At 46.4% G+C, this 27,950-nt stretch overlaps 3 protein-coding genes across 4 annotated transcripts; all 3 read left to right on the top strand.

Annotated features, from left to right (window-relative positions):
• Positions 1-3,774: 3,774 nt before the first annotated feature.
• On the top strand, positions 3,775-6,579 carry LOC132466865 (uncharacterized). The gene is made up of 3 exons (XM_060063958.1): positions 3,775-4,225; positions 4,381-4,569; positions 6,105-6,579. Exons 1-3 carry the CDS (start codon positions 4,091-4,093, stop codon positions 6,297-6,299), a joined length of 519 nt encoding a protein of 172 aa, XP_059919941.1. The 5' UTR covers positions 3,775-4,090; the 3' UTR covers positions 6,300-6,579.
• A 400-nt stretch (positions 6,580-6,979) lies between these two features.
• LOC132466628 (calcium-independent phospholipase A2-gamma-like) lies at positions 6,980-12,726 on the top strand. 2 transcript variants are annotated; one of them, XM_060063946.1, is made up of 9 exons: positions 6,980-7,345; positions 8,109-9,559; positions 9,808-9,960; positions 10,055-10,212; positions 10,341-10,435; positions 10,600-10,771; positions 10,874-10,931; positions 11,158-11,352; positions 11,793-12,726. In XM_060063946.1, exons 2-9 carry the CDS (start codon positions 8,111-8,113, stop codon positions 12,249-12,251), a joined length of 2,739 nt encoding a protein of 912 aa, XP_059919929.1. In that variant the 5' UTR covers positions 6,980-7,345; positions 8,109-8,110; the 3' UTR covers positions 12,252-12,726. The 2 variants fall into 2 exon arrangements, with proteins under 2 accessions (XP_059919929.1, XP_059919920.1); XM_060063937.1 differs by having other exon boundaries at positions 6,985-7,345; positions 8,033-9,559.
• A 1,559-nt stretch (positions 12,727-14,285) lies between these two features.
• Positions 14,286-27,540, top strand: nfascb (neurofascin homolog (chicken) b). The gene is made up of 26 exons (XM_060063832.1): positions 14,286-16,198; positions 16,807-16,929; positions 17,057-17,162; positions 17,260-17,450; positions 17,542-17,664; positions 17,861-18,079; positions 18,577-18,688; positions 18,953-19,140; positions 19,234-19,365; positions 19,687-19,830; positions 19,983-20,094; positions 20,204-20,367; positions 20,473-20,620; positions 21,253-21,377; positions 21,461-21,562; positions 21,839-22,036; positions 22,137-22,207; positions 22,314-22,536; positions 22,691-22,806; positions 23,286-23,496; positions 23,649-23,771; positions 24,135-24,308; positions 24,722-24,853; positions 24,984-25,053; positions 25,758-25,793; positions 25,964-27,540. The coding sequence occupies exons 2-26, from the start codon at positions 16,854-16,856 to the stop codon at positions 26,217-26,219; spliced, it is 3,552 nt and encodes a 1,183-aa protein (XP_059919815.1). The 5' UTR covers positions 14,286-16,198; positions 16,807-16,853; the 3' UTR covers positions 26,220-27,540.
• The last annotated feature ends 410 nt before the right edge of the window (positions 27,541-27,950 follow it).

The following is a 27,950-nucleotide window of genomic DNA, read 5'->3' as shown; positions in this document are numbered from 1 at the left end:
AGAAAGCCAATTGTTTCCAGAAAGGCTGAATTTAGCACCACTGAGTGACAGATCATAAGCATATCGGTCTGTGACTGACCAATATGCTTATGATCTGCCACTCAGTGGTGCTGAATCGTTCTGTGTATGAAAAATGGGCTAAATGTGTGTCGGGACGATTATTCTACGACAAACAGAACACTTTGCTAAATTTGGCAGGAAATAAAGTTGAATCACTCTAAATTATGTGTGGCGGCTATCTCATTTAGCCCTTAACTTTGCCTTGCTTCTCAATTTCATGAACCATTGTGAATGAATCCTAATTGAGCGGTCGGGGGATTCTGCAGCTCTTTGTTCCTGCATTGGTTCAAAGTGCAGCCTTGCTCTGTTTGGTCCAATTTTTATTAAAAGACTGACAATTTGTCTTGATGTTTCTTTGTTTCAGCTCAATGCCATTGGTCTGAGCATAACTACAACATTTCTAGTAGATAACGGCTGACATGATTTTGATTATTTCTTATTGCTACATAAATGGGCTACCTAAGAACATTTCTGTATTTAGTTTCAGCGTTTCCTAATTAAACTAGGCCCATTATTTCTCTGTTTAGGGACATGTCATCTCGACGTAGTCCCACTCGAAGATGAACACTAGCTCTCATCTGTCTGTGTTCTTGGTGCCTTGTTGTGGGATGTCTCCTCCAAATGGTTAATTGATGTCATCTGCCCTCTAGGGACGTGTTAAGGTAAAGCAAGAGCCTTAGTTCCTCCTCATCTTGCTGCCCAGGCCTCCACACACACGACTCTCGCATCCTTAATTACACCCATAAGTCGATAGCAGTCACCTTATTGTGAGTCAAATGTAGCTCATTAACATAGCGCTCACAGTTAATCTCGTGTATCACGGAGACAGACTCGGCAATCAGGAGAAACGCCACTAGGGCCCTGACGCTCTCCACTCTGGAGAGGGTGATTGAGTCCTTGAAGGCTCCCTGGATAGACTGACATGGTAATTTATCCACTGTCTGGTGGAACATTTTAACACCGCCTACATGTAGTACTGCGGCTAAGATATAGGCTACACGTCGTCCGTGCATTTAGACGTCCTGCCAGTCCAGATGCCACTGGCCCCCAGCGTTTGTGATGGGGTGACGGCTCAGAAACCACTAGTCCTACGCAGGGGGATTGGAGGCTCCACCGTACAGTACAGTCAACTCCTGAATCTGGAATATGTTATAATAACACGGCATCGCCCTCCGCCGGAGCATAAACATCGCAAGCCTAGAGATTAGTGCCGCCGCTGCACCGCGCGTAAAGACGATTAGAGAAGATTATTAACAAACATGTTGGATTAGACGCCGCAGCATCAGCACCAGCGACTACTTTCCCCTGACATCCCAACTGTGTCATTAAAACAGTGTTACACTTAGTAAAAAAAAAAAAAAGACAAATGTTTGCAACTGATAGCCACTCAGTGAAGGGGTTTTGCTTGATCGGCGTCCACCAATTTACAATTTACAGTATTTACCAATTTAAAGACTCCAGATAGTCTCCCCCCCCCCCCCCCCCCCTCCCCCCATCCTATCTGAAGTCTTTAAATTGGTTCAGGCTGGGGTTTGGATGTTGCCCTGCCTCACACCAGCTTATGAAACATCCTAGTAGTACCTATGGAATTATAATTAGTATTCATTCTGGGTTGCAAGGCACACCCTATAGTCGCCTGGCTGGCAGGCATTCTTTTGCAATGAATGTGCACAATTAAATGGATTTTTGACATTGTGTGTGCTTTGCTTCCCAATATGCAGTTTGCATCTGAAAATGTAAAAGTCATTTCATACAAGCATGGAGCAATGAGTGCTCATGGTAGTGGTCACATTGCTTTTTAGGGGGGCTTTGTCGGCGCACTGTGGCCCCGGATTCAATCTGCTGGGTCTCAATTAACGTCAGATACACCGGCATCAGCCACAGTGCAGGACAGTGATTATGTACAAGCTGTTCAGTAAGTAGTTGATACACAGATTATGGGAACCAGCATTTAAATTAGGGGCCTTCGCGTTCTCCGTACAAGTATACAGAGTAAACCTAGTCATGCATGCGATTAATACACGCCTTGACTTTATGTTTTAGGCCAGTGTTTGACAAAAGCAGCATTTTAATTAAATCTGATAACAGCTTCGAGAGGATTCAAATTAAATCAGAACGTGTGCCTGCCGAGTTTCTATTGAACTTGATGGTTTGTCTCATTATCGATTGTGTTATTATCACAGATTATAATGAACACAATAACTCTGAGAAAGATGTGTAGTTTCACCAGCTCCAGCATCAGCCACGAGGACTGTAATCTTGTAGCCTTTTTTGAAAGGACCGCTGCTGCGAAGCGCCCTTCTCCACATGTGAGTGGTTCATAAGCCCCTGACTGAAGGGCCACTCTCTCAGGGAGACGCAAGAACAAAACCAAGATATTATTATTTGTTACAATATTTCAATTTCGAGGCAAATGACCTATTGTTATTATATTAGTAGTATTAGTAGTATAATAATTAGTAGTGTTGTTCACAATGAACTAAAATGTACAAGAAACAATCTTTATCGAAATACTAATGAATAACATTTTACTCTCTTCTTGGCATTCTAAAAAGGGAAACATAGACTCATTATCTCTCTAAATCACAGGACTCGAATGCAAGTATTTATTGCCATCTAGTGGTGAAATAGTTACATTTTGGTTCATGGTTTTGTTTTTCTGTGGGTGGTTTTACGTCACATCTATGTTTTACATGAATTCAAAATGTAAGTAGAGCAACCCACCGGCCAGGGAGCGGGGCTCTTTCACACTCACACAAAGGCTGTTACTATAGGCCTACTGCTGACTTCTCTAAACAATTTATTTAATAACGTTATAACAAACTCCACATATGTCACCGTCAACGTATAAACACGCATGGATCCACTTAAGTTACCCTTCCAGCGTAAAGATTCAGGATGTATCCTTCATTCAGTGCTTTCGCTTATGAAATGTGTTTTCACAGTCGAAAAGGACACACAGAAAACATAACGGAGACAAACAAGAAGAAACAGGAAACAAGATGTATAATTTAGAGTGTGCTGGGGCGATGATGGCCGAGGGCAGTTCTCTCCAAAGAAAGCGGTCCCTCTAACAGAATAGCGCTGACAACCTGTGGCAGGGTGGGAGGATGGGAACAGTAGGGTGAGGCTTGGGTAGGGTGAAGAACAATGGTGAGTGCTTTGGGGGGAGATGGTGGAACATTTTAAAAGTGACACGAACAGGAATGGTAGACCTTCCAGTTTACCCAGGGCTACTGAATGAAAGCTGGATTTGTTCATCCACATATGGTTTATGACATTACGATAGCAGAAGCCAACATATTAGCTTACGATTTTCATGCATAATGTATCACCCTTGGGGAAGGCCAATATTGAAACATTTCTATTAAAATGTACGTATTATTTTTCTTTTTGTAGAAATGCAATCAATATGTTCTTAGAGAAGCTATATGCATGGAATGAGAGTGAATGACAGCAGAATGCATGCAGGCCTATACCAGATAATGGATAGAGTGATGTTAGAGTGATTGGGAGGCTGTTCATTACTAAAGCCGATTCATGTGGTCAAATTAAATGGACTGACTTGCCATATCACAATCAAAGGTATCCTAATGTGTGCAAGCACAGTTAGGCTGATCGATCAACCTGAAAGGTATGATACAGGCCCCACACCCGGCAGTGCCCATACTCACCAGCAGGTGGCGGTATAAGCGGATCATCGCATTGTGTTGTTACTGCGGCGAGCAGAAAAAGAAAGGCGATGTTCGTTACGAAAGTAACCTGCAAACGCACTGGACCAATACCATACAACCATGGTTGTGGTGTTGCTGAATGAGTTTTTCGTTCGTACAACACACCGTACATTGGCATTTCTTGAATTTACTTTAGGTTTAAGTTGGCTGATTGATTGAGCGTTGCCGTTTATACCCTGAATAACACTTGTGTAACCACTGAAATGGGTTATAACTGACTTGTGTAAGCTTCGCTTTGTCATTGATGTTAACCGCCTCATCTCGCCAGACGTTGGTCGTTTAAGATTCGGTTCAATATGTTTCATATGCTTCCCAAAGTACGGATGCCAATGACATTGGCATTAGCCAGAGGATTTCCTTCCTTGGCGAGCTGCAGATCTCTCTGCCGCCATCAGAATCGGACCTTCTCAACACAACAATCACTTGTCAGGGTAAAAAATACTGGTTTACAACACACTTGTGTTATTTACCCCCTTACTGAATCACAATGGGGTAAATAAATAAGGCAGTGTAATGATTATAATTGCGTATAATTAATGTATAATGATTATAATTGAGTATAATCATTTATTCAAACCAATTGCAGGTGTTGTACGATGGACTTTGTCCCATTTGTGTGACAGAGATACGGTTCCTCCAGTATTATCAGAGAAACAAAGCAGAAAAAGTCACATTTGTTGACATCTCACTTCCTGGTTATGACGGAGGAGAGTTCGCAGGGGTCAGCTACGACACGGCCATGGATGAGATGCACGTGATTGATGAAAGGGACCAGGTGAGCATCTTCTAATTCATAGTGCTAGCAATGCATTTCATGTGTGTATGTACTATGTAGACCAGGGGTCTCAAACTCAATTTACCTGGGGGCCGCTGGAGGCAGATTCTGGGTGAGGCTGGGCCGCATCGTTTTCCACAAAAAAGTACAAATATCCAGTCTTCTCAAGCTTTACTATTAACAGTTCTGTAACATGAATGCTTTTTTGAACATGAATGGCTCTTTTGAACATGAACGACTTTAAAACATGAACCTTCTTCAGAACATGAAGTGTCCTTCTGAACATATGGCTTTTCTTGCCTACTCCTTACTGCCAGAGACCTGGCAGCGCTTCCTCTCACACAGCTCCTGCAGGGCCCATGCAGGGCTTTATATATATATTTTTTATAAAGCTTGCTGTGCCCAACAACCTTGCGAAGACGGGGTGAAATGTGCAGAAGCATTTTTCACCGCAAATGTGTGTGTGTGTGTGTGTGTGTGTGTGTGTGTGTGTGTGTGTGTGTGTGTGTGTGTGTGTGTGTGTGTGTGTCAAGCCCGACCCGGCCCGTGCACGTTCTGTACGAGCCCGGCCCGGCCCGACACATTAACTGTAATTATGAGCCCGAGCTCGATTTCAACCCGAATTTTTGTTTAATACATGTGTAACTTATGATATATAAATTTCGATTAGTATGTGTCGGCCTCAACTTGATACAAAACACTCTTTCACACGTCGATATTTCCTCTCCCACTGGACACACAGGAACACACACACACACACACACACACACACACACACACACACACCCCTACCGACGTATCCAGGCCCATGCAGTTATAAAATGCAATCAATCATGTCAGAACATAGACATTTTCTATAAATAGCCTACCAACGTTTGCAGTGAAAAAAAACTGACGCACATTTCATGCTCAGGGATATGAAGCTCCACAACTTCAGGAACTCGGTTGCTAAGCGGTTAGTTTCAGATGCTTCAGTAAGATCGAAATACATCAGAGGAGTCACACAGGAGAGAACCCGGTCAGGTGCATGGTGTTTGGAAAGAGATACACACAGAAAGGGCGTATCTCCAGCGCACACAGAGTTGGGAGAAGCCATACCGTTGGCCTAGCACATTTCACCTCCGTCTTATGCAAGGTTTTTGTGCGCAGCAAGCTTTATAAATGAGGCCAACGGGCAAGCGCAGCGACTCGGCAAAAAAATTAATAAAATTAAATTAAATTAAAACGTGCGGGCCGCACTAACACTTAACTTTGATATCAAGTAGGGGACCACAAAATATCGACCCGCAGGCCGCAATTGGCCCGCGGGCCGCGAGTTTGAGACCCCTGATGTAGACACTGTACTGCATTCATTTACATAATTCTAAATTATAATCACAACATCAAACACAGTTAATGTAACACATTTTCTATTTCTGTTCACTCTGTCAGAAGAGCTGGAGAGCATACTGTCTTTGCAGCAGAGCTTCTAATTGGTGTAGTCAGGGGAAATGATGTTGTATATACTTACCATTACCTTCCTGTGAACTCTGCAGGTACACCGTGGGATCCCAGCGTTCTCAGTCATGTACGGCGCCGTCGGCCTGGGCTGGTTGGGGCGCTTCATGATGTGGGCCCCTTTGAGGCCCTGGATGGACAAAAGCTACGCCATCTTTGCCAGGAATCGCCTGAAGTGGACTGGACGTGGGGATGAGTGCCGTACCGGAAGCTGTGCAAAGAAAACACGTTGATCGTTTGGATGGCAGTTCGACTATTTATGGGATGGATTACAAAACTGCTGGGCATTTGCCACTAGATGACAATGAAGGTTGGAAAACAAGCTGTCGCAATAAAATGCTAGCAAAGTGATGAAATGTGTTTTTGAAGGAAAGCATTTTCAAGAATGACAACATTTGAATGCCTGATGTTGATTATACTGTGGCATTACCTTGGCCAACACAGAATGGAATCAACAACGTCAAATCGCACCTTTGTATGGTTTGTGCAATAAAAACGTCAGTAATGCTGTAACACGAGTGACATTATATTTTCTGTCATCATGTGTGACTGTGCTGGGCAGAAGCCAGACCCAGGAGGGATCAAAGAGGAGGTCCTGCTCCGCTACAACAGTGTTGTTATCAGCCAGACACCAGTGGCTGATACAGGTAGTACAAACTAGTACGCACGTGAGTGACTGTACCCAACGCTTACGCAATAGCTCTGTTGCATACACGGTAGAGTGCGCCACACCCCGTTCAACTCATGTGGACATTCTTGTGTTGAACTGACCTAAGATCTATAAAATAAGATGCTGGTGAAAGATAGTTTCTTAGAGACATTGGAGTAGAAGTGGATTAATAGAGGGAATCAAACATTGTTTCCAAGAAACTCAAGTGTGGCTCTTCCAGGCTTGTCCCTGTCCTGTAACCTTCATGGGAGAGGGACTGTGCTGGTGTCCTCTGACGCCTGCTCTGGGCCTCCTGGCTTTCAAGACCCACAACTTGTTGTCTTCCCTAATATTAGCCTTGTGCTCTTGTGCTGTACAGTCAGCCGCGATGGCACATGACCTTAAGCTTTTGTTTCCTTGCACGGCATTGGTCAGCCAGCAGCGCTGAGGTGTCCACCCCTAAGCCAGTTTAGCCAATTAGATTAGAGCTCCTCTATGTATAGCAGGAATAGCAAAACACTCTAGTGTCAACATGCTAGCTACTTTTGTGGAATTGTGTACAAGACGTTAAAGCACAACAAACTGGCTAAATGGAAGAATGAACAATCATGATTGGTGCAATAGAATAAGGTATGTTTTGGGCTTGAAGTAGATAATGATTTTATTTCCATATTATTGAATCTGGAAGCCACCAAGCTGTTGACCTTGATCACATTAATGTAATTCCTGTTTCAATGTATGGTTTCTGCAGCTTTGCCACTATTTAACTTTATTTTCTTTATTTTCTGAAATTATTATTAAGTTATTAATTATTTAACTTTGTAAATCAGTAAATCATTTTATAGCCATGATTTACTATTATGATTGTTAACTAGAATAACTAGGGGGAAGCTCTTTCCATTCACCAACAACAAACAAACGTGTATACCAATGGCAGAGGTACTGGAGCGCTTATTATTTTGAGGTATTATTTTGAGGTTTAGAATTGAGATGCCGCTTGTGTCTTTACAGTTTTTTACACTCCAAAGCACGGATAAATCCACAGCCAATATTCAACCATGACTATACTTACCTTTTGCTGGTTTGGGTAGAGCATGATCAATCCCCCTTGGACCCAGGCCTTATCCATTTCTTTACCTTAGCTGGGAGAGATTTCAATATGTGTCTCATTTCAGGTCATTAAATTAATGATACCCCACTTTGTTGAGGATGCGGTCCACCGAATACTTTGTACATTGAATAATTTTCTCCACATTACCATGTTTATTTGATAATACGACAAGAATGTTAATACCATACAATTGTTTGTTATTCCAGGATACCAGAGGACTCTGGTACACGTCTAGTATATATAATTAGACTGCAATATTTCCACATTTCCCTTTAAATCCAGAGATGGGACGCTACCTTTGCACCAACCTCTTCAGCGCAGGGACGCTACCATCGTACTGTAAGCTAAGGTTCCTCATTGGCTTCCTCAGAGGCCTTCCCCGCTATGCCAGGCCACCCTTCTGCTCTGACCTCAGTCTCAACCCTACCCCGCTCGACAGCCTCCAGCGCCACAGCTTCACACAAAGAGCTAGACGCAGAAATGCCAAGATAAGCGGGCACTGCATACTGCGGTCTACCTCCGACCACTTGGCCAGGAATAGCATCAGGGAGGTGAGATACCTCCAGGCCGTTGGGTTCTGCTCATCCTCCAACCGGAGTGACTTTAAGGCCAGCCCTCCCATCGGAATCATACAGGAGTCTCCGACGGGTTTCCAATGGAGTGCCCTGGGAGCTCGTCTGGGCCACTCTTTTAATAGGCTGTCACGACACATCAATGTTTATTTCCAGAAGAAAGACACTCATCCTGTTCCTCTTGCAGAAAACGCCAGTCTTCTGTTAGCCGCTCCAGAATATGTGAGCAGGTTACGAAAACGTAATCAAAGTCAGAAGGCGGTCAGAGATAGGGTAGTTTTTCAGGAAAAGGACACGGCACTGGAACTAAAGCGTGAAGACAAGGACAGGTCCTCTAAAACTCCACCCGAAGAAGAAGCATCGCCTGCCAAACATTCTGGGGTGCAACTATTTCACCCAAGCTCTCTGGCAACGAGATTCGGAGAGAACTACATTCATGTTGCAAATCACGTCAACACATTTTTCTCCAGAATTGGTTCATCAGATTTAACGATTCAGAATGACTTGGAAAGTGTGCACTCCAATATAGTTTCAACCAGGAGGCAAAGAAAGAGAAATACACAAGCAGAACAGAAGCCTAGAGGGCAAATAGATGCTGAGCCAGATAAAGGCAACACCTCCAGCAACATGGCAGATGCCTACCTTCTGTTTGCAAGCCACATCAACAGATATTTTGGTGCCAAAGTGGAAGATAATGCTTCTAAAGATCAATTCCTTGGAGACAAACCCAGGCAGACAGTAGACAGCAGTCAAAAGGATCCTTCAGAACTATCTACCTCTGAAACTCAAATTAACTCCTCACAATTGCATCAGGAAAAACACTCCAATTCTAAAAGTGAAGGGCTTTTCCACTCCAGCACCAACACAACCCATTTTGGGGAGAGCTACCTGCAAATGGCTAACCACGTGAATGAGTATTTCAATGGACCCAAAACCTTAGAAGAAGATGACGGAGCTGATGCTTTAAGTTACTTAAGAGCGCTTGAATCCCAAGTGTACTTATCCCAGAAACCAAAGGGGGTGTCTTTTGTGGACTGCTTTCTTCAACCCACAAGTGCCATCCCCAGCCTGCTTGGTGGCTACCTCAGAGCATTCCCCTGGGCCCAGAGCAGTCCCTCCACACAGACACCAGCACCACCGCAGGCCGTCTTCAAAAGAAAGGTGGGTGGAACAAATCGTTCAATCATAATACACACAAAATTACAGTACGACATTAATCTCAACATTTTATGTTATGCCAAAAATGTGTTCAGTAAAAATACAGAGGAACAGGGTAAACTTTAATATTTCACTATATCATATATTTAATATGTCTTAAAAAATTCACGAGCAGTTGATCATAACGAGAAAGCCTACAAAGTCATGAAAGTTAGCTCCAGCTGTTGGCAAACTATGCTCTGTATTCTCAGGCTGGGTTGAGTAGGAACGAGGCTGAGGAGATGACCTACACATGGATCGGTCATCTAGAGCAGCGCTTGTCTCCGGACGATCTCAGAACCTGTATCGAGACCCTCAACCAACACCTGGTCCGCTACCCATCATGCAAAGCGGTCGTGTGGCAGGTAGGATATACAGAAGACGAAATATAGAAATATAGAACTATGAAAAAATAGACCCAAATCAAGTAAATGTAACTAATAAGTCATGTCATTCCAGCAAAAGACAGCGGTTAAAATGTTGAAACAGCGACGTGCTCATAGAGATCACCAGGAACTTCAGGATGCCATCAGAGAAACCTTGGCTCTGATTGGCTACGTGGACCCAGTCAAAGGCCGTGGTATAAGGGTGCTCTCCATTGACGGTGGCGGTACAAGGTAACTACATGTCCTACCAAATCTATCTGTCCGTCTGTCTTTCACTGCTGGTCTAGCGGTCCGTGAGCTAGCTAGCCTGCGGGCTTCCTGGTGGCTCATGTTAACGCTATGCCCTCCGGCCTCCGCAGAGGTCTGGTGCCTCTGCAGCTGTTAAAACTGCTGGAGGCGGAGACAGGAAGACCCATCCACCAGCTCTTTGATTACATCTGCGGAGTAAGCACAGGTGTGTCAAGACGTTGTGCAGGAGGAGGAGACTCCACCAGTCTGAACAATAATCAGCCATCCAAAAAAATAAGATGCATGTATACAATTTCAATGTAAGCCTCCTCTCACACCACTGCATGCTTTCTCCTTCTCTCTCTCTGTCGCCCCGCTGCAACACCACAGGGGCTGTCCTGGCCTTCATGCTCGGCCTGGCCCGCTTCTCCTTGGAGGAGTGTGAGGACATGTACAGACGCTTCGGCTCCGACGTGTTCCGGCAGAACCCCCTGGTGGGAACGGTGAAGATGGGCTGGAGCCACTCCTATTACAACACAGAGACCTGGGAGAAGATACTGCGGTAGTGACAAGGGTTTTATGAGGCTGTTACTCAATACATTGGGGGGCACCTACTGCTCTCTGGAAGGCTGCAATAACACTTTATCGGTTTGGCTTCTTTCAGGGAGAGGATGGGTGAAGAAATACTAATCAGGACATCCCGAGATGTGCTGAGTCCGAAGGTAAAAAACAAAGTCAAAACTATTGTTAAATTTCGACATAAAAACTTGTAGAACTAGTATTACTGATGATATACTGATGCTTTGTAAGATATAAAGATTTGGATTGTCCAACATGGACCTCGAGTGCTGATGAGTTAAAGTACACAGTTGTTAGCTGTTGTACACTGTAGCGGTACATATTGAGAACGTCCCACATGTAACTGACGTTGGGTTGCTACCTGTCCAGGTGTCTGCGGTCAGCGCCGTGGTGAACTGGGGCACCAGTCCCAAGGCCTTTGTTTTCCGTAACTACAACCACAGGCCGGGCTCTCTGAGCCGCTACGCGGGCGGCTCCGTCTACCCCATGTGGGAGGCAGTGCGGGCCTCGTCAGCGGCCCCCGGCTACTTCGAGGAGTTCACGCTGCAGAGCGACATCCATCAGGTAAGCGAGGTGGTGCTGATCACAGACCCCTGTGGTGTCACTCTCACTGTCGGCACACTAGCCGTTTCAGGGCTCGCCTATCACACAGCTCAGGAGGTAGAGCGGGTTGGCTGGTAACCGCAAGATTGCAAGTTCGATCCCCGGCTCCTCATAGTGTCGAGGTGTCCCTGAGCGAGGCACCTAACCCTTACTGCTCTCAACGAGCCGGCTGTCGCCTTGCACGGTTGACGCCGCCGTCGGTGTGTGAATGTGTGTATAAATGGGTGAATGTTGAATATTGTAAAGCACTTTTTGGCGGCCACTGGTTACAAAAAAGTTTTATATAAATGCAGTCCATTTATTATTAACATGTAAACATTGGTTTTGAAGACTTTTTTTATAGAGACTCTAATGTAAAGGATACAACAGTGTATATATATACCCTACATCCGTGGTTGCAGGACGGAGGAATCATCCTGAACAACCCGTGTGCGCTGGCTGTGCACGAGAGCCGCCTGCTGTGGCCCAGGCAGCCCTTTCAGTGTGTTCTGTCTCTGGGCACCGGCCGCTACGACACGGTGAAGAGAGGCCCCACCACCACCACGAGCTGGAGGGCCAAAATCAGCAACCTCATATGCAGCGCCACGGACACAGAGGGGGTCCACACGCTGCTGGACGACCTGCTGGCCCCCGACGTCTACTTCCGCTTCAACCCCATGCTGAGAGCCGAGGTCTCTCTGGATGAGAGCCGGCCGGGGGTCCTGGACAACCTGCGCAGGGACACCCACGTGTACCTGGACAGAAACCGCCTGAAGCTGGCCAGGCTGTGTCTGGTTCTGGGGGCGGAGCGGTCGGCCGCGAGCCACACCAAGGACTGGGTCTATGAGCGGGCCTGGGAGGCCAAGCAGAGATGGGTATGAGGTGTGGCAGAGGGGGTTGAATGGAGGAGGTGAATGCACACAGACACACACACACACACACACACACACACACACACACACACACACACACACACACACACACACAGGAAGGATTGCATCCTCAATGTGTCAGATTAGCAATGTGTTTTTAAGGATCTGTTTTAGCATGCATAGAAAAAGCTTGATGTGAATGTAAACGAATTGAATGCACCTTTGGTTGAACAATTCTGTACAGTTTAATTTTATGAAATTGGTATGCTAATGGATGACCTTTCCACGTGGCGCACAATACCAACGTACACGATATATTCTTGTGAATCAAAGCACTTGACATTTTTAATGTACTGTATGTAGACATTGGCACTTCACGATCTCAATGAGACAATAGTATTTCACTCCAATGGGTGAATAATGTATACAATGTATAACTGGCTTGTGAAAAGTATTGTAATAAAATGTATCTTGGAAAATATTACATTGATGGTTATCACCCATGTAATTCATCCTTACTTCATTATCACATTCTTAATGGGATCAACTTGAAGTATTATTGAATGTACAACTTGACGCTATTAATACCTGCACGTCCAAAACCAAGTGATTCATTCTGGCTATGGGTATGCAGGAAATACTTAATCTGTTAGGTAGTAGAAAATCCTATGTAGCATTAACCCAGAGCCACTTGAATGTGAGGGGTTAATTTCTCTATAAATCTGCTCCCTCTCCGTCAACAATAGAGAGGCTTTGTCTGAAACAGAAAGGCCTTGTGTGAGAGAGAGCTTGTGGTTGTGCCAGCCAGAGCGAAGACACAAGGACAGTAACTACTGGCCACCCACACACACATGCGCGCACAAACACACACGCACACACCTTCAGTCCATTGACAAATAACCCCAGTGATAAACACAACATACTTTCATTTCATTAAAACCAGAAATCGGTTGAATATCAGGTCCAGCAAACATATGATAATCTTAATTACGTCTTCATCTATCAGACCAATCTAGTTGAATCTAGCATCACAATGGAGATGACGTGATGCTAACGTGTGGATTTCTCAAAGGATTTATTCTGTGACCCCCGGAGGCAGCGGTTAGCGCTCGTGTGACCAGAGCGTGTGATGACTGTGCTGACGTCGCACATGGCGGGGGGGCTGGGACGGGAGGAGGGGGGGCGACGGGGGACGGGGGGGCTCGCTTGGTTCCTTCCTCCTCTCATCGGTTCACCTGCTCTGACGTGACAGGGTCAGCCTGGTAACAGACAACACCGTGAGGAGAGAGATGCTGCGGGTCCCAGAAAATCAAACTACGACCTGACATTTAGGTTGACAATGTGAGTACGGCCTGAAGCAGATCCAGTGGAGGAGGAGGTCGGGGGGGCGAGGATCTCACCGCACACCGTCTGAAGGTAGGAGCTCTTGGCGTTCAGATCTGTTGTCATTATTTGTATAGTAAGTTAGTAGCTTGAGTAGTTCAATTGTATTGATACAGCACCCTTCCAGAGCATAACGGAGTTATAAAAAGCAATACAAAATTAATAAAAAATAAGTGGTCATTTATACGTGAACGCCTGCCTGTACTGTTGTAAGTTAACTAATGCGCCTGCCTGTAGGTTGACTAATGCTTGTTGATATAGGAATTGTCGTTCACCTGAGCATCAGGTCAGGACAGTCTAACAAGTTATGTTTTAATTGTTGCATTGGTAGGCATCTCTTTATTATTTTGTTCCCTTGTGTATAGACTATTGGCATGCATCCAACGACAGCCTTGTGAGGGCGTCTCATCGCAGCTTTGTGGGGGAAAAGAGAAATAACTGATTGTTTATCCTTTTTTTAAACAAGCTGGTCGAGGTAAGACTATAGGGGCCTATGCTAATGTGTTTATCACTAAAATAATCAATAACATAGCATTACTTTTGTATGTCATACTGAATATTTGAGGCACCTATTTCATATATTTATATATATATATACGGTTTATACAGCGTGTGGATAAAAATATCTAGAATACACTTAGGGTTTGAGGTCATACTCATAGGGTCATACAGGTTCTGTCATTCTGTACACAAGCATTGGACCTTAACCTGAGAGAAGGTAATGTTTATAAAGTTTTATTGTATATATCCGGTTGACCGAAACGTAATTTCCGTTCTCCTACAACCTTTGAGCTGTGTACGTCAGTAAACATTCACCGGAGCAAGACAAACAACAACAGCTCTGTGGGCGTAGATCTAGTTGATATAGAATCCATATCCAATCTCTCCTCATTCTTTTCTACCCTCACTCCCAGGCTGTTTCAGCTATCGGACCTTCGCTCCACCCCCTCCCCAAACGAATATCGCTCCATCAGAAGTCCCGCCCCCTCTCCTAATACACACAGATGCAAAGCATCTCATTGCAGGCATTCTGTCTAGCACAGTTCCTCTCTGATAGGGGTTGAAATCCGTTCATCCTCGACAACATGGACCCGTGTTGCGCGGGGGGACCCCCCCTGGCATAGAGGGTCTCTTGTGGTCACTGAGCTGGGCTGTGTGTGTGTTCACCCACTGTGCCTCTCGACCGGCCCATATGGTGGTTGGCACGCATCCCTGCTCTGCTCGATGTGCGAGGAGAGCCCAGAGCAGGGAGCCAAGTGGCGCAGCATACTCTCTGGCTTTTGTTGTCATGTGTTCGTCATACAGATGGTCGGGGCGAAGGGGAGCGTGGCGCCTCAGGGGAGCGAGAGGGTCAACGCACTGCTGGTGACGTTTATTCTCTCGGATTCAACACAGGGAGCTACAGTATATGAGTTGAACTGTTCACATCACTCTGTGCTCTGACAGCAGGTTGAGCGTGGCGAGTTGTAAGAGTATGTTGGCCCGTCAGTAGCAGGGCAGCAGTCGTTGACAGTGGTTGGTTACAAGTACTAATACAATCGGGCTTTCTGATAGTTAGAGTGTTGTGTTTGTGTTTGTGTTTGTGTAGCCCCGTTATAGAGCCATCGTTTATTTTCCGTTGTGTACGGGTGCCCATGTGGATGCCTGGCCGCCTACGCAGGACAGAACTGGGGACAGAGACAGATTGTTTGCCTTGGTGGCAACCTCTCCTGGGATGTTGTCAGGAAAAGATAACCTTATTCTTTCCTCGTGGGTCACTGACGGCTGAATGCCAAAGACATTTTCCACTGGTGAGAAAAAATGGAGATAAGGGAGGAAGGGAGAAATAGCAAGACAATATGCTAATTGTTTTGAATAGAGTATCACAAGAGGGGGGGTTTCTAATGATGAACAAAAGATTCATGAACTTTGTTGGATCAAACTGAGAATGGCATTAAGATTTCTTTAAACCGGGTCAATTGTTTTTATGTTTAATTAATAAGCGAGAAGGCAGACAAATATGTCTTTCATCTGATTCCAGGTTCTCACGAGCCAACAATAAGGCCCACACTTTGATGTCAGAGAGAGCTGACAGGAATTTCAAAGTGTGTCATGTCACCGCAGCTAACCTTCAAGAATTTCTTCCTCTTTCTGAATCAACAATGACGATACTAGAGTGGCCTAATTCTTCTGGGAGAAGTTCTTGGTATCCATTGCTCTGAATGCTTGTGATTCGCTTTGCTGTTCTGAATATCACCCCTTTGTTGTGGAATGGCTGGTTGATTGAGACCAGGGGGAGCTAGGACGTGTCAACTGAGAATGAGTGATGGTGTAGGTGGTTCCTGCAGCATCTCATTCATTATTCATCATGAGACGGGTGGGCAGAGTGCTGGTAAAAGTCAGACAAGAACCTCCTTTCTTGAAGCCCGGCCACTCTCCTGGGCTTCCAGCCGCCCCCGCCATAATGAACGACAGAGAAATGAAACGCTACACCAACTTCAGGATAGTTCCCCGCGGACATTTGTGGAAGTGGTCAATGGACTAGAGGAGACAATACAGAGATGGGGAGGAGGGGTTCCTGACTCTAGAGGCAGGTAGGCTACTTCCCTTTCAAGCGGTTGAAGAAAAGGTTGATATTGGGAATTGTTTTTGTTGTGTGGAGGTTACGATGGGGATAATGGCTGTAAGCCTTCATTTGTGTTGCACTTGCCACTTGAGGAGTCTGAAAACAAACAGTGTAATGAATGCTGTTGTATTACACTGTGTCTTTGTCCGCCATTTCGGTGTCAACATTAACACTGGTGAATAGTCTTCCAGGCCCTATAAGACCTGAGAGAGACTAAAGATGGACGTTGCTGATGAGCATAAAGATATAATTGATTCTAAACTCATATTTAATATTCAGTGAGGATTTCATAATTTCATAATTTTACACAGTAGTTTAAAGTTTGTTTCTCGCTAGCTTCTACTCACGGCCTTGTTATGTAGACTGTGAAAAAAAACGGTTATAAGAATACAAAAGAGCCACTGTTATAGTCTGATGGTGTCAGGCAAGTGAGGGAGTGATGGGAACGTTGCATTGTATGCTTTAAGAATAAAGTGTTCAAATGCTATTTATTTATATAAATATAGCATAATAAAATATTTTAATAACTATTACTATTATAACTAAAATGTCCCCTGCTATCTCCACTGTGACCAGGTGCATGTGAGTAGTGACCCCACTGGTGGATTCCATGCACTGTGACGATGGGGACACTGGTTCCAGCAGCCCTACTGCTATTATCATGGCACTGCATACGTGCCTTGGACATCCCACTGGAGAGTGAGTCCATAACCATTGCGCCACAGTTTAGTACCAAGTACTCCAGCTTCAATAACACACTTTCCATTTGGCCGCGCGGAAGAGAAAGAACACACCGAGGTAAACGATTTGTCTTTTCCTCTTGCAGTCAGACAACCTCCGACCATAGTGACGCAGTCGCCAAAGGACCACATTGTTGACCCGAAGGACACCATGGTCATCGAGTGTGAAGCTAAAGGCAACCCTCAGCCCATGTAAGAAGCACCGCTACAGCCCTGGATGTTCACCCATACCACCGCCTGCAGCAATGAACACATTGTCTTGTGTTGTTTCCTCACGTGCCTCGGTTAGCTTCTCGTGGAGGCGTAACGGGAAGTATTACAACGTGGCGCGTGACCCCCAGGCCTCCATGCGCAGGCGCTCCGGGACGCTGGACATCTACGCCTGGAAGGACCCGCAGGAGTATGAGGCGGAGTACCAGTGCATCGCCTCCAACGAACACGGCTCTGCGTACTCCAACAAGATACTGCTGCGACTTTCAAGTGAGTCCAGTCTGTTCAAACACGCCGGTGTCACGTGGGATCAGCGTCGCGCTGAGTAAAAAGCTAACGATTGTTCCCGTGTTTGTGTCAGGACCTCCACTGTGGCCAAATGAGATCTTGGAGCCGGTGGTGGTCAGTGTGGGCTTCCCCCTGGTGCTCTCTTGCGACCCCCCGCGCGGGCCGCCCAGACCCGAGACCTACTGGATGTCCAGCTGTGAGTGCCTTTCCCCGAGCCGACCCTTGTTGAAACACACTCCGATAAACCGCACACAACAGGCGGACCCAAGCACACCTGCCGACACCGGCCTCATGGAGCTCAACGCCTTGTGTTGTTACGGTGCTAGCACCGCTGTCTGGCGCCCCGTATCCTTTACGAGGGCCGCAGTTAACAAGGCCGTGTTTTACTGCAGGCTCGTTCGCTCGGCCGTTCTCCTGGCCCATCCAGACGGCCTTCCCCACCATGCAGGCCGTGCGGCAGGACCGCCGGGTCTCCACCGGCATCAACGGGGATCTCTACTTCTCCAATGTGCTCTTTAACGACTCCCACACCGACTACTGCTGCAATGCCCGGCTCCCTCACAAAAACAGCATCCAGCAGAAGAGGCCTGTGGTGGTCAAGGTGATCACAAGTGAGTGAACGCGTACCACAACAAAACACTTCAGCCTGCACTTCACTCGTTTCCTAGATGCGTTGCGTCCTGAACAAAGAGTTATCACAGGCCACTTGATTGTCTCTCTGTATATTTATTAACAGATTAATACATTAATATTAATATCATTAATTTAATTTTCAGTTATCCCTACTGCTTATAACAACAACCACAGCAGTCGACAGTGGTTACCCTCGGCACGTGTGTTCGAATATGGTGTCTTAACTCACAGGCCCTTTGTTTGATTTCAGACCACCTCTAACGACTTGCCCCCCCCCTGCCCCATTCCCCCATTTGTGTGGTGGTGAGTGTGGGCTCTCTCTTCATTTGGCCTCTGCTCTCCAGGCATCATGCTGCTAATCAATACCAAGCTAGCTAACCGCTAATTAATGTGCTTAGCGAGGATCCCATTGAATCCTAATCCAGCACCTCTTGAGGACTCTGTGCGTGCGGTGCGTTGTGTGTGGTGTCTGCAGCTCGTACTGTATCCGAGGCCGCCCCCACCTGGCTGTCCCCCATCAGGTCCTCCAGCTCAGTCCTGGTCCTGCAGGGGGAGGAGCTGCTCCTGGAGTGTATCGCCGCAGGAGTGTGAGTAGAGGAGACCATCAATAGGCCACATTGTTCCCCACCACCACCACTGTTGTCCTGTTATGACCAGTGCTAGTTGGTGTAACACTGGTGAGATGGTTGACGTGATACAGATGGCTTGCTGGGGCTGGATAAAGTGTCTTTCGTCGACAGACCTTAATTACTACTCTGATTATTAGGGTGACCCTTTCTGCCGCGGTGGACCACGTCATTGCTACTCCAGCAGTCGCCTTTCTGTTTAAATAAAGACTGTGTTTACAACAGGCCGACTCCTCACATAACCTGGACCAAAGACGGGGAGAAACTAGTGGTGAAGCCAGGAATGAGGATAAAGAACTTCAACAAGATGATACATATCCCCAAGGCCTCCTTTGATGACATCGGTGAATACGTCTGTTCAGCTGCCAACAAAATTGGCTACACTGAGCGAACGATAATTGTCCAAGTCAAAGGTGAGGGACATTAATTGTAGAAAACAATGTTGTTAAGTTGCTTATGAATACAAGGAACCCCATCAGTACTCGTTCCCGCTTTCTGTTTGGCAGCGGCCCCATTCTGGTTGGAGAAGCCGGTGGACTTGGTTTTGGCCCCTGAGGAGAATGGAGCCCTAGTATGCCGGTCTGACGGGATTCCCCGGCCTACTATTCGGTGGTTCATCAACGGCGAGTCATTAGACAGTAGGTTTGAATGAGCTCAGTAATAGAATGAGTTCCTAATACATATTGTTGTTTCTCTTTCTTCTGACAAATGTAATCATTGCAAGTCGCTTTGAAAAAAAAGCGTCCCTAAATGTAAATGTAAAAGTTACTGGTGGTGCTGTCAAATATGGGCCTGCAAAGCCCTTTGACTCTAACTGTGATAAAGGGCTATAGAAACATCTACTCAACTTGACCACACTGAATAATGTACTGAGGTTAGATGCTAGTGTCCTTACATAGCTGTTGACTGTATTAACTGTGCCAGTGTTGTATATATGTTTCTGTGTGTGTCTTTCCCAGCTGCCCTCCCCCATCCCAGCAGGCACATGTCCGGGGACACACTGAGCTTTCGTGGCGTGACGATGGAAAACACGGGTGTCTATCAATGTAACGCCTCCAATCAGTTTGGTTACCTACTTGCCAACGCCTATGTCAACGTGCTACGTGAGTTCCCACCTCCTTGCCTTGCCTCTCATGCTACAGTCAGGGCTCTACATGTGATGCATCCTTCCATCACTACGAGTAATGTGAACCAACGCATGAGGTAGCTAAAGCCATAGCTATGGACCATCATGAATACTCTTCTGTGTCTGTAGACGCAACCCCCCGGATCATCCCACCCCAGGAAGAGCATCTCAAGGTGGTGGAGGGAAGCGATACCTTCCTGGAATGCCGATATTTTGGTTCGCCAGTGCCTGACTTGCGATGGTACGAACATTGCATTCACAAAAAATGAAAACGCCAGATTCCCCTCACCAGCTGATTCAGGTTTGCGTCTGTAAAAGCGTATCTCTCATTTAGCTTTTCTTCCACGTAGGAGTAAGTATGGGCAGGGGAACCTGGAAGGCCACCGCTTCAGGACCCACAGTAATGGCACCCTGGAGATCAAGCAGATCCGCTTGGAGGACACGGGGACGTACATGTGCATCGTGACCAACATCGCGGGCAGGGACGAGAGCCAGATCAGAGTAGAAGTGAAAGGTGGACATGCACCACGATAACTGTTACCTTTCCACAATTGCTTATCCTTTCCTAGCCGTACAAGGCGGATGTCACACACTGACCCTCCCTGCTCACTGTTTTCAGAGCCAACGCTGTTTGTGAGCAGACCTCAGAACCTGAAGGTCCTCCGTGGCAGCGACGTGACCTTTGAGTGCGGTGTGAAAGCAGACGCCTCCACCCCTGTCACCACCACCTGGCTGAAGAACAAGCGGCCGCTCTCGCTGAACTGGAGGTGTGCCTCATACCAAACATATGAACTTAGAGGTGCAGGGAGTAGAATGGAGTGACAGGTAGTGGAAAGGACTTGGAAATAATGCAAATATAAACACAATAAGTCGTGTTTTCGTCACCTTAGACTGAGCCCTTTATATCGACATAGGGAGGGGGTCCTCTGACAGGGAGCCCACCATGTTGCACCACCATGTTTCTACAGCAGCCCAGAACACCCAGAACAGCTCTAGAGAGGAAGCGACCAATAATTGTACAGACTAAATAACTAAATACATGTATACATCTAGCAAGGAACCACATCCCTTGATGCCTCATCACTTGTCGTACATGATGACATCTTTTTGGTGCCCAATGGCACCTTTGAGGTTGCATGAACTGACGGTTGCAATCTACAATCTCAACGCTGATTCCACGGAATCCTATAACTGCACCTTTGAAAATTCTTGTCAGTCTATACGTATTCTAATTTATGTATAGATATAATAAAATTATATTTATATTTATTATTATTAATTCATTATTGATTTTAATTATCTTAATCGTTATTTTAGCATGGTGATAACATATAGGTGTAAAACAGTAACAATCAGTAAACCAATGGCTGAAGTAATTCTCACTGTACCCTATCCACAGGATCTCCCTAGACGAATCCAACCTGGTCATCACCACCGTGAACAGTGCGGATGACGGCGAATACACCTGCAGCATCAAGACGGAGATGGACGAGAAGTCGGCCTCCGCTCGCCTCATGGTGATGGGTACGGCGTGTTTGAGCCACGAGACATGCCCCAGCGAGCGTCAGGTTAACGTCCTGACTCAGCGTCTTTCTCCTCCCACGCAGACCGCCCCAACCCCCCGACCAACCTGCAGCTGTCAGACCCCCACGAGCGCAGCGTCCGTCTCAGCTGGGTGCCCGGGGACCACAACCACAGCCCCATCACAGGTCACCGACCTCATGATAGCCTCACGCTCCTCCTCTCACCTTCAGCCAGCCTCTTGTGTTCCTGCTCTGCACGGCCCGAGGCCCCGCTGCCGAATGAACCGAGACGGATCTGTTCATGGGGGGGAAATAAAGACATAATAAATAAAGAGTTTTTATTAACAAGCTTAAAAATTGCTGAGCAATACCTTGATATTGCGCCGAATGCAACCTCCTAACTGATCATCAGTCAGTTAATAGTCAGTGAGTTAATCAAAGGCCTCATCCTCCCCTCCTCAGAGTACCAGGTGCAGTACGACGAGGACGACTGGCTGCCCGGCAAGTGGAGGAACCTGTCCACCTACCCCGGGAACCTCAACTCGGTCATCCTGCAGCTGACGCCCTACACCTACTACGAGTTCCGGGTCGTCGCCGTCAACGCCATCGGACCCAGCCGGCCCAGCAGGGTGTCTTCACGCCTGCAGACGGGCGGGGCACGTGAGTTTAACGTACCACCCAGGGGGCACAGAGCGGAGGTGAGCTGGAGCCATAATCACTCCCCTTGTCACTCATCTATGTGTCCGGTTTTCCCCTCCAGCCCCGGACGTCATTCCCAGGAACATCCGGGGAGTGGGAACATGGAGGAACAACATGGAGATCAGCTGGGAGGTCTGTCCTGAGCGTAATCTCTGGTTGTCCTTAAAGCGCCGTGAATTCCGTTTTAATCACGTCACTGTTTGACTGGTTCTCCCCCAACGTGGTGCGGTGTCTCCAGCCGCTGACGTACCGGGAGTGGAACGGGCCCTACCTGAAGTACCTGGTGTGGTGGAAGAGGAAGGACTCCAGAGAGGAGTGGAAGAACGCCACCACCAAGTGGCTGAGATACTACATCTACGACGCCGACACCTTCACCCCGTATGAGATCAAGGTCCAGGCGTTCAACAGCTTCGGTCTGGGACCCGAGTCCAAGGTCATCATCGGATACTCTGGAGAGGACCGTGAGTGTTGTGTTGTGTTATAATGTGTTAACAACGTCGCAATCAATGTTTGGAAGAAAACCTTTACACTGTTTCTTATGGGGCCGCAAACTATTTAATGGGGAAGTATTAAATTATACAAAATAATGGTACTGCATCATGCCCTGTTCCCTAGGGCCTAGCACTGCTCCCCTGAACCTGCGGGTGTCGGACATCGAGAGCACCCAGGTGACGGTGCACTGGGACCCTGTGGCTCGCAACAGCCTCATGGGGGAGCTCAAGGAGTACAAGGCGAGTCTACCTCTACATTGACTATGTGGTGAGACCGATGTGAGTGTAGCATCGGTGATGTCACCCATCGGTTTGCACGTCCTGTTTTGAGGGTGAAGATTTGCCTTCTATTGAGATTTACATTCTTTGGAACCATACAAGGAACCAATCCATACATTAAATACATATTGACGACAGGACATGAACGGCCACCTCACACTTGTACATCAATGGCCAAAACTCCTAATTTAAAATATAAAACATATATATTATAACACTGACACTATATAACACTAATATTGAATCTTTTTGTAATTTTTGATTGAGCTCGTAACCAAACAAATAAAAAAATGATTCTCTTTGTATCAAAATAATCCAATTAAATTTCCTCTGTCCTCTTCTTATCAAATAAACAAACTGATTCAATGGAAAAGAAAACTGCCACTGACTGGAATTTCCATTCTCTGACTGTCCCATCATACGCTGTATTTTCTCCCCAGCTGTATTACTGGAGGGACAGCAGCCAGCTCAGGTGGCTGAGCGTCAGCCGGGCCATGAAGTCCAAAGGCTTCCCGGCCGTGGACACAGAGTACACGGGTGTCCTGGATGAGCTGCTCCCCTACAGCAACTACAAGATGCACATCGTGGTAGCCAACAACCGGTACGACGGGCCGCCCAGCCATACCATACAGTTCTCCACCCCCGAAGGAGGTAAGAAGCTACAATCAGGCACGACAAACCAGTTGATCACAAAACAAAGCACCAAATCCCGGACTAAGAACTTAATCCACACTAATTATGTGTGTTTTTCACACGCCGTATGCTGCATGTTTTCCTCGCCTTGTTTGTGTGTCTGTCTGCAGTCCCATCTGTTCCCAAGTCCTTCCGGATCCAACAGAGACATCTGGACACCATTTATGTGGACTGGGCCTTGCCGGCTGAGCCCAACGGCATCATCACCGGCTACACGCTCAAGTACCAGACAGGCAAGCGGCTTTGTGCCCCAAACAGTGTTTGTACAGTGAACAGAGGACAGGAACTCGCTGCTGTACACGAGACTCCTGAGCTCACTGAATCGAGGCAAACGTGTCGTGATTTGTCGACGCCACCCCAGCTAAATATGCACCGCACAGGTCCTCACGACAACTCTCAGGTTCACAGCCACTACACAACGCAACGGTCCGTGTCTAAGTAACCAATTATCAAGGCAGTTGTTGTGCCTCAAAACATGATATACACACGCAAGTACGCAGTCCTCTATGTAGCGTACCATCCTCTGGAGTACCGCGTCAGGTCCCGCCTCGAGTATTCTCCCCCATACCCCATCATGTTTCCCTCTGCGACCACAGTGAACGCCACCAGAGGAGAGGAGATGCACGTGGAGGAGTTCTACTCAAACGTCACCAGTTTCTCCGTGCGCCGCTACGACCGCTACACCCGCTACAGATTCTCCCTGGCGGCCAAGACTCAGGTGGGCCTGGGGGGGTGGCACACGGAGGAGTCGGCCCACTACACCACTGAAGGTAGGTGCTCTGTTCTCTACCCCGAGTACAACAGTGCTCGAACATCAGAATGCATCATGGGACGTTGGTCGGCGATGCTCCGCCATAAAATCCTAAATGAATCAAAGCCAAAGCTAATGAAAACGTAGTTTTGACATGTACTGCGTGAGAAACGAATTCATGATTAAAGAACAATGACCCAAAAAAACATTATACCAACATGATAACCAACATTCCAATGCTCCTAAACTTCCAAAATGAAGGCGGTCTTGTGATACACAAGCCTTTTAGGCCAGATAGTGTATTGGCAAGTCCAAGACGAAAACCTGCCACCAGCTTATGGCAGAAACACTAGAACCGACTCACTCCCTCAAACACACACAGACACACACACACAGACACACTTGTCAGCCTCTGTGCCTCTGCGTCTCCAGCCTATGCCACTGACCAGGTGGACCTCTCCACCAAGGGCTGGCTGATCGGCATCATGTGTGCCGTGGCCATCATCGTGCTCTTCCTCCTCATCGTCTGCTTCATCAAGAGGAGCCAGGGAGGGAAGTACCCAGGTACTGTCGGTAGAGCGCTGGACGTCTGGTACCTTCAGTCCTGAAAGGTGCATTTCAACAATCGGCATTGGTCCTGTTTATTGAAGTGTGTGTGCTTAACATGGTCGTCCTTTTCCTTCTGATGCTTTAGTGCGGGAGAAGAAAGAGATTTCGTCAGAGCCTGTGGATGACAAGGACCAGGAGGGAACATTCGACTATCGGTGAGCTGCCCCGCACCAAACCGTACCCAGTACCCACCCCTCCATGTTGTAGGGTCATATATTAATGACTGACGACATGGAATGGTCATAAATACTGGACTGGAAATAATATATAATAAATAGTACGTTTCTACAGAAAGCCACTCTGCAGCTGTGTATGAATGTTGTTTATGACTGCACTGCTATCAGAGATGCTTCATGTATAAAACAGTATTAATGTGGTTATTGTACTACTACTTGAACTAAATACATGAATTTTCTTATTTCTTCCCCCAATTCACTCTACCTTATCCATTTAAATCTATGTTCTCCTTAAACTTCCCAAACTATAATTTTTCACACTGGATTATTCAAGGTCTCTGGAAAGGTACGAACCCACTGACACAATGACACTGTTGATATGGCTGCAGTGAAACCTGTTTACTATTGTAATATCTTATTGATATTTATCGGCCATACACGAACATTAGCACCTTGGTATCTGTGTCGGAGCGTGGTGGCTTGCATGATTAATGGTTAACTAAACAGTGTGCTTTTGATTTAGGACAAGGAGCATGAATTAAAGGAATTCACATTTTGTGTATTACCATACAATGGGTTTTATGCCTTTAGGAGGGGGATAGTGCATTAAAGGAATCCACATTTTTTTGTATTACCATACAATGCTTTATGCTTTTTCTGTAAAACAATATTCATCATTTCAGGATCGCACGTGTGGTCACTCTTCCCTTCCCCCGACGGTAAGTCATCTCCTCCTGTGCTTTATCGTTTATGAAATACCACGATATGCACCGTGGTACAACATAAACACATACGGTGACGGCTGAGATCCGGTCCAGGCTGACCTGCGGCCTCAACCCCTCTCCCCTCTCCCCTCTCCCCTCTCCCCTCTCCCCTCTCCCCCCCGCAGGGAGGAGGAGCGGGGCCTGCAGCGGGGCCAGGCCTCGGTGGAGCCCATCATGAAGCGGACGGAGAGCGACGACAGCCTGGTGGACTATGGCGACGTGGAGATCCAGTTCAACGAGGACGGCTCCTTCATCGGCGAGTACACGGGCACCAGCAGGAAGGACGCCGCGCGGGACGCCCACGACGTCCGGGACGAGATGGACTACGGCGGGAACATGGACCTGCACTCCACCATGAACGCAATCTACTCCATGGCCTGACCCGTCTCTGGGCTCTGGTAAAGACCCGGGGGTGGGGGGGGGCAAGACCCTCATGGCGTCCAACGGTATCCAGGAGGAGACTGGGAGCACCACCCACCCACTCGGGTGACGGTGACAAACATCAGGACGATAAGAAACGTATGCAGCACAAAGTGCCTTTAATCTCTATCAACGTGCACTTTGACTTTTTACTCTGACGGACAAGATTCAGCCAGAACAGGTTGTGAGCGGTCAGAGGTCACCAAAAAGATGAAAAAATATGGATTTGAAAGGGCATTGTCTTCTGCAAAGTGTCACGCAGTATGTGTGTGTGTGTGTATGGGTGTTTGTGTGTTCATTTGTGCATGTGTGCTTTTGAGGTGTGTTTTTACTGTTTCATGTGCAAATGGCATCTCTTGCAGATCATCCCCCCTTGTAATGTATTCCTTGCTGTCCGAGCAGTCTGTCTGGATAGCAAAACACTAACCTTCACGCTCCTCTGCCTCCGTAACCCCCGTCGAGAACAAACCAATATTTGGCTGGATGTTTTCATGCAGTGTTGTTTGACTTCTAGAGCTGAGTGACTATTTGTGTCTTTTCTTTGCGATTTTGGTAAAAACTTTGTTTTTAAGATAAGTTTAAATGGATAAAGCTGGAAAATGTCATTGTCTGGAACAAACAAGGGTTAAACCATTAAAAAATAGTTTTGTGAATAGGTCCCATCTTTAATCCATCTATTAACTCCTGCTATATTAAACCCTTTAAGATGAGTCACTTCATGTCACGCAATTGGAAAAGGTCAATGTCTGGAACAAAGAAGAGTTATGCCAATGAAAAATAGTTTTGTGAATAGGTCCCATCTATAAACACATCATTAACTCCTGCTATATTTAACTCTGTAAGTGGTGTGACCTCATGACCCGCCATCATGGCCAGGAGGCTTATGGAGTGACTTTCTGTTTGAACTTCAACATTTGATATTCCAATGATGTTTACAATGACGTTTCGAAAGACAGTATGACCTTGGAAACTTGTGCTGCCAGTTTATAATTTTATGGCACGCCTTTTCAATTTTTATTGCATTGTAGCTTCATTTCATTGGAGCACAAGAGGTGAAAGCAGAGCTTCATTGTAGTCAAACTCTCCATAAAACTATCGTAAACAGGCAGACAGACTTTGTGCACAATTGTCTTAGTGGGTTTTATTGGTATTCAATTTAAGATCTATATGGAAGTAAACTGTATTTATTTTGCATGCTATATTATTTGCTTTAATTTACTTGTAACATGATCATTGTTTATCAACAACAGTAATTCAAATGCAAGTAAATCAATAAACACTCCATTGAAATATCAATCTCTTTAAAGTGACGATCCCATGAGGTATTCCTCTTCCTGGCCTTCCTCCCCCACAATAACTAAACATTGCTTGCTATTTCTTCAACTAGAGCCACTTACTTTTCCAATTAGGCGTAGATATAAGTGAGCCACTTTATATATGAGAAGATTTGCTAACCAGTTTTATGACACAATCTGCTCAGTCAAGGATCTGAATCCAAATATTTCAGTGTTGATGTTCAGGGATTCCCAAGACTGAAGTAAATCTTGGATAAAGTCTGAAGTAAATCTTGGATAAATAAAGCACTTACCAGGAAACCCATTATAAATGCATGCGTCATATATATTATCTTATCCACAGCGCAGCCCTTTTATTAGTGCAACTGTAAAACAGATGCATGGTTTACATTACCCA

This window comes from Gadus macrocephalus, chromosome 1 (genome assembly GCF_031168955.1).
Source record: "Gadus macrocephalus chromosome 1, ASM3116895v1".
Lineage (NCBI taxonomy): Eukaryota > Metazoa > Chordata > Actinopteri > Gadiformes > Gadidae > Gadus > Gadus macrocephalus.
This window is presented reverse-complemented; position numbering and strand designations above follow the sequence as displayed.

What these genes read in the sequence shown, in the direction of transcription:
- LOC132466865 (XM_060063958.1), top strand. Translation starts at nt 4,091, where the DNA reads ATGTTTCATATGCTTCCCAAAGTACGGATGCCAATGACATTGGCATTA. An exon ending in CACAACAATCACTTGTCAGG is followed by an intron (nt 4,226 to 4,380) that starts GTAAAAAATACT and finishes AACCAATTGCAG; the next exon opens with GTGTTGTACGATGGACTTTG. An exon ending in TGATTGATGAAAGGGACCAG is followed by an intron (nt 4,570 to 6,104) that starts GTGAGCATCTTC and finishes TGAACTCTGCAG; the next exon opens with GTACACCGTGGGATCCCAGC.
- LOC132466628 (XM_060063946.1), top strand. Translation starts at nt 8,111, where the DNA reads ATGGGACGCTACCTTTGCACCAACCTCTTCAGCGCAGGGACGCTACCA. An exon ending in AGGCCGTCTTCAAAAGAAAG is followed by an intron (nt 9,560 to 9,807) that starts GTGGGTGGAACA and finishes CTGTATTCTCAG; the next exon opens with GCTGGGTTGAGTAGGAACGA. An exon ending in GAGATGTGCTGAGTCCGAAG is followed by an intron (nt 10,932 to 11,157) that starts GTAAAAAACAAA and finishes CTACCTGTCCAG; the next exon opens with GTGTCTGCGGTCAGCGCCGT.
- nfascb (XM_060063832.1), top strand. Translation starts at nt 16,854, where the DNA reads ATGGGGACACTGGTTCCAGCAGCCCTACTGCTATTATCATGGCACTGC. An exon ending in GATCAGAGTAGAAGTGAAAG is followed by an intron (nt 20,368 to 20,472) that starts GTGGACATGCAC and finishes CACTGTTTTCAG; the next exon opens with AGCCAACGCTGTTTGTGAGC. An exon ending in GAGGGAACATTCGACTATCG is followed by an intron (nt 25,054 to 25,757) that starts GTGAGCTGCCCC and finishes TCATCATTTCAG; the next exon opens with GATCGCACGTGTGGTCACTC.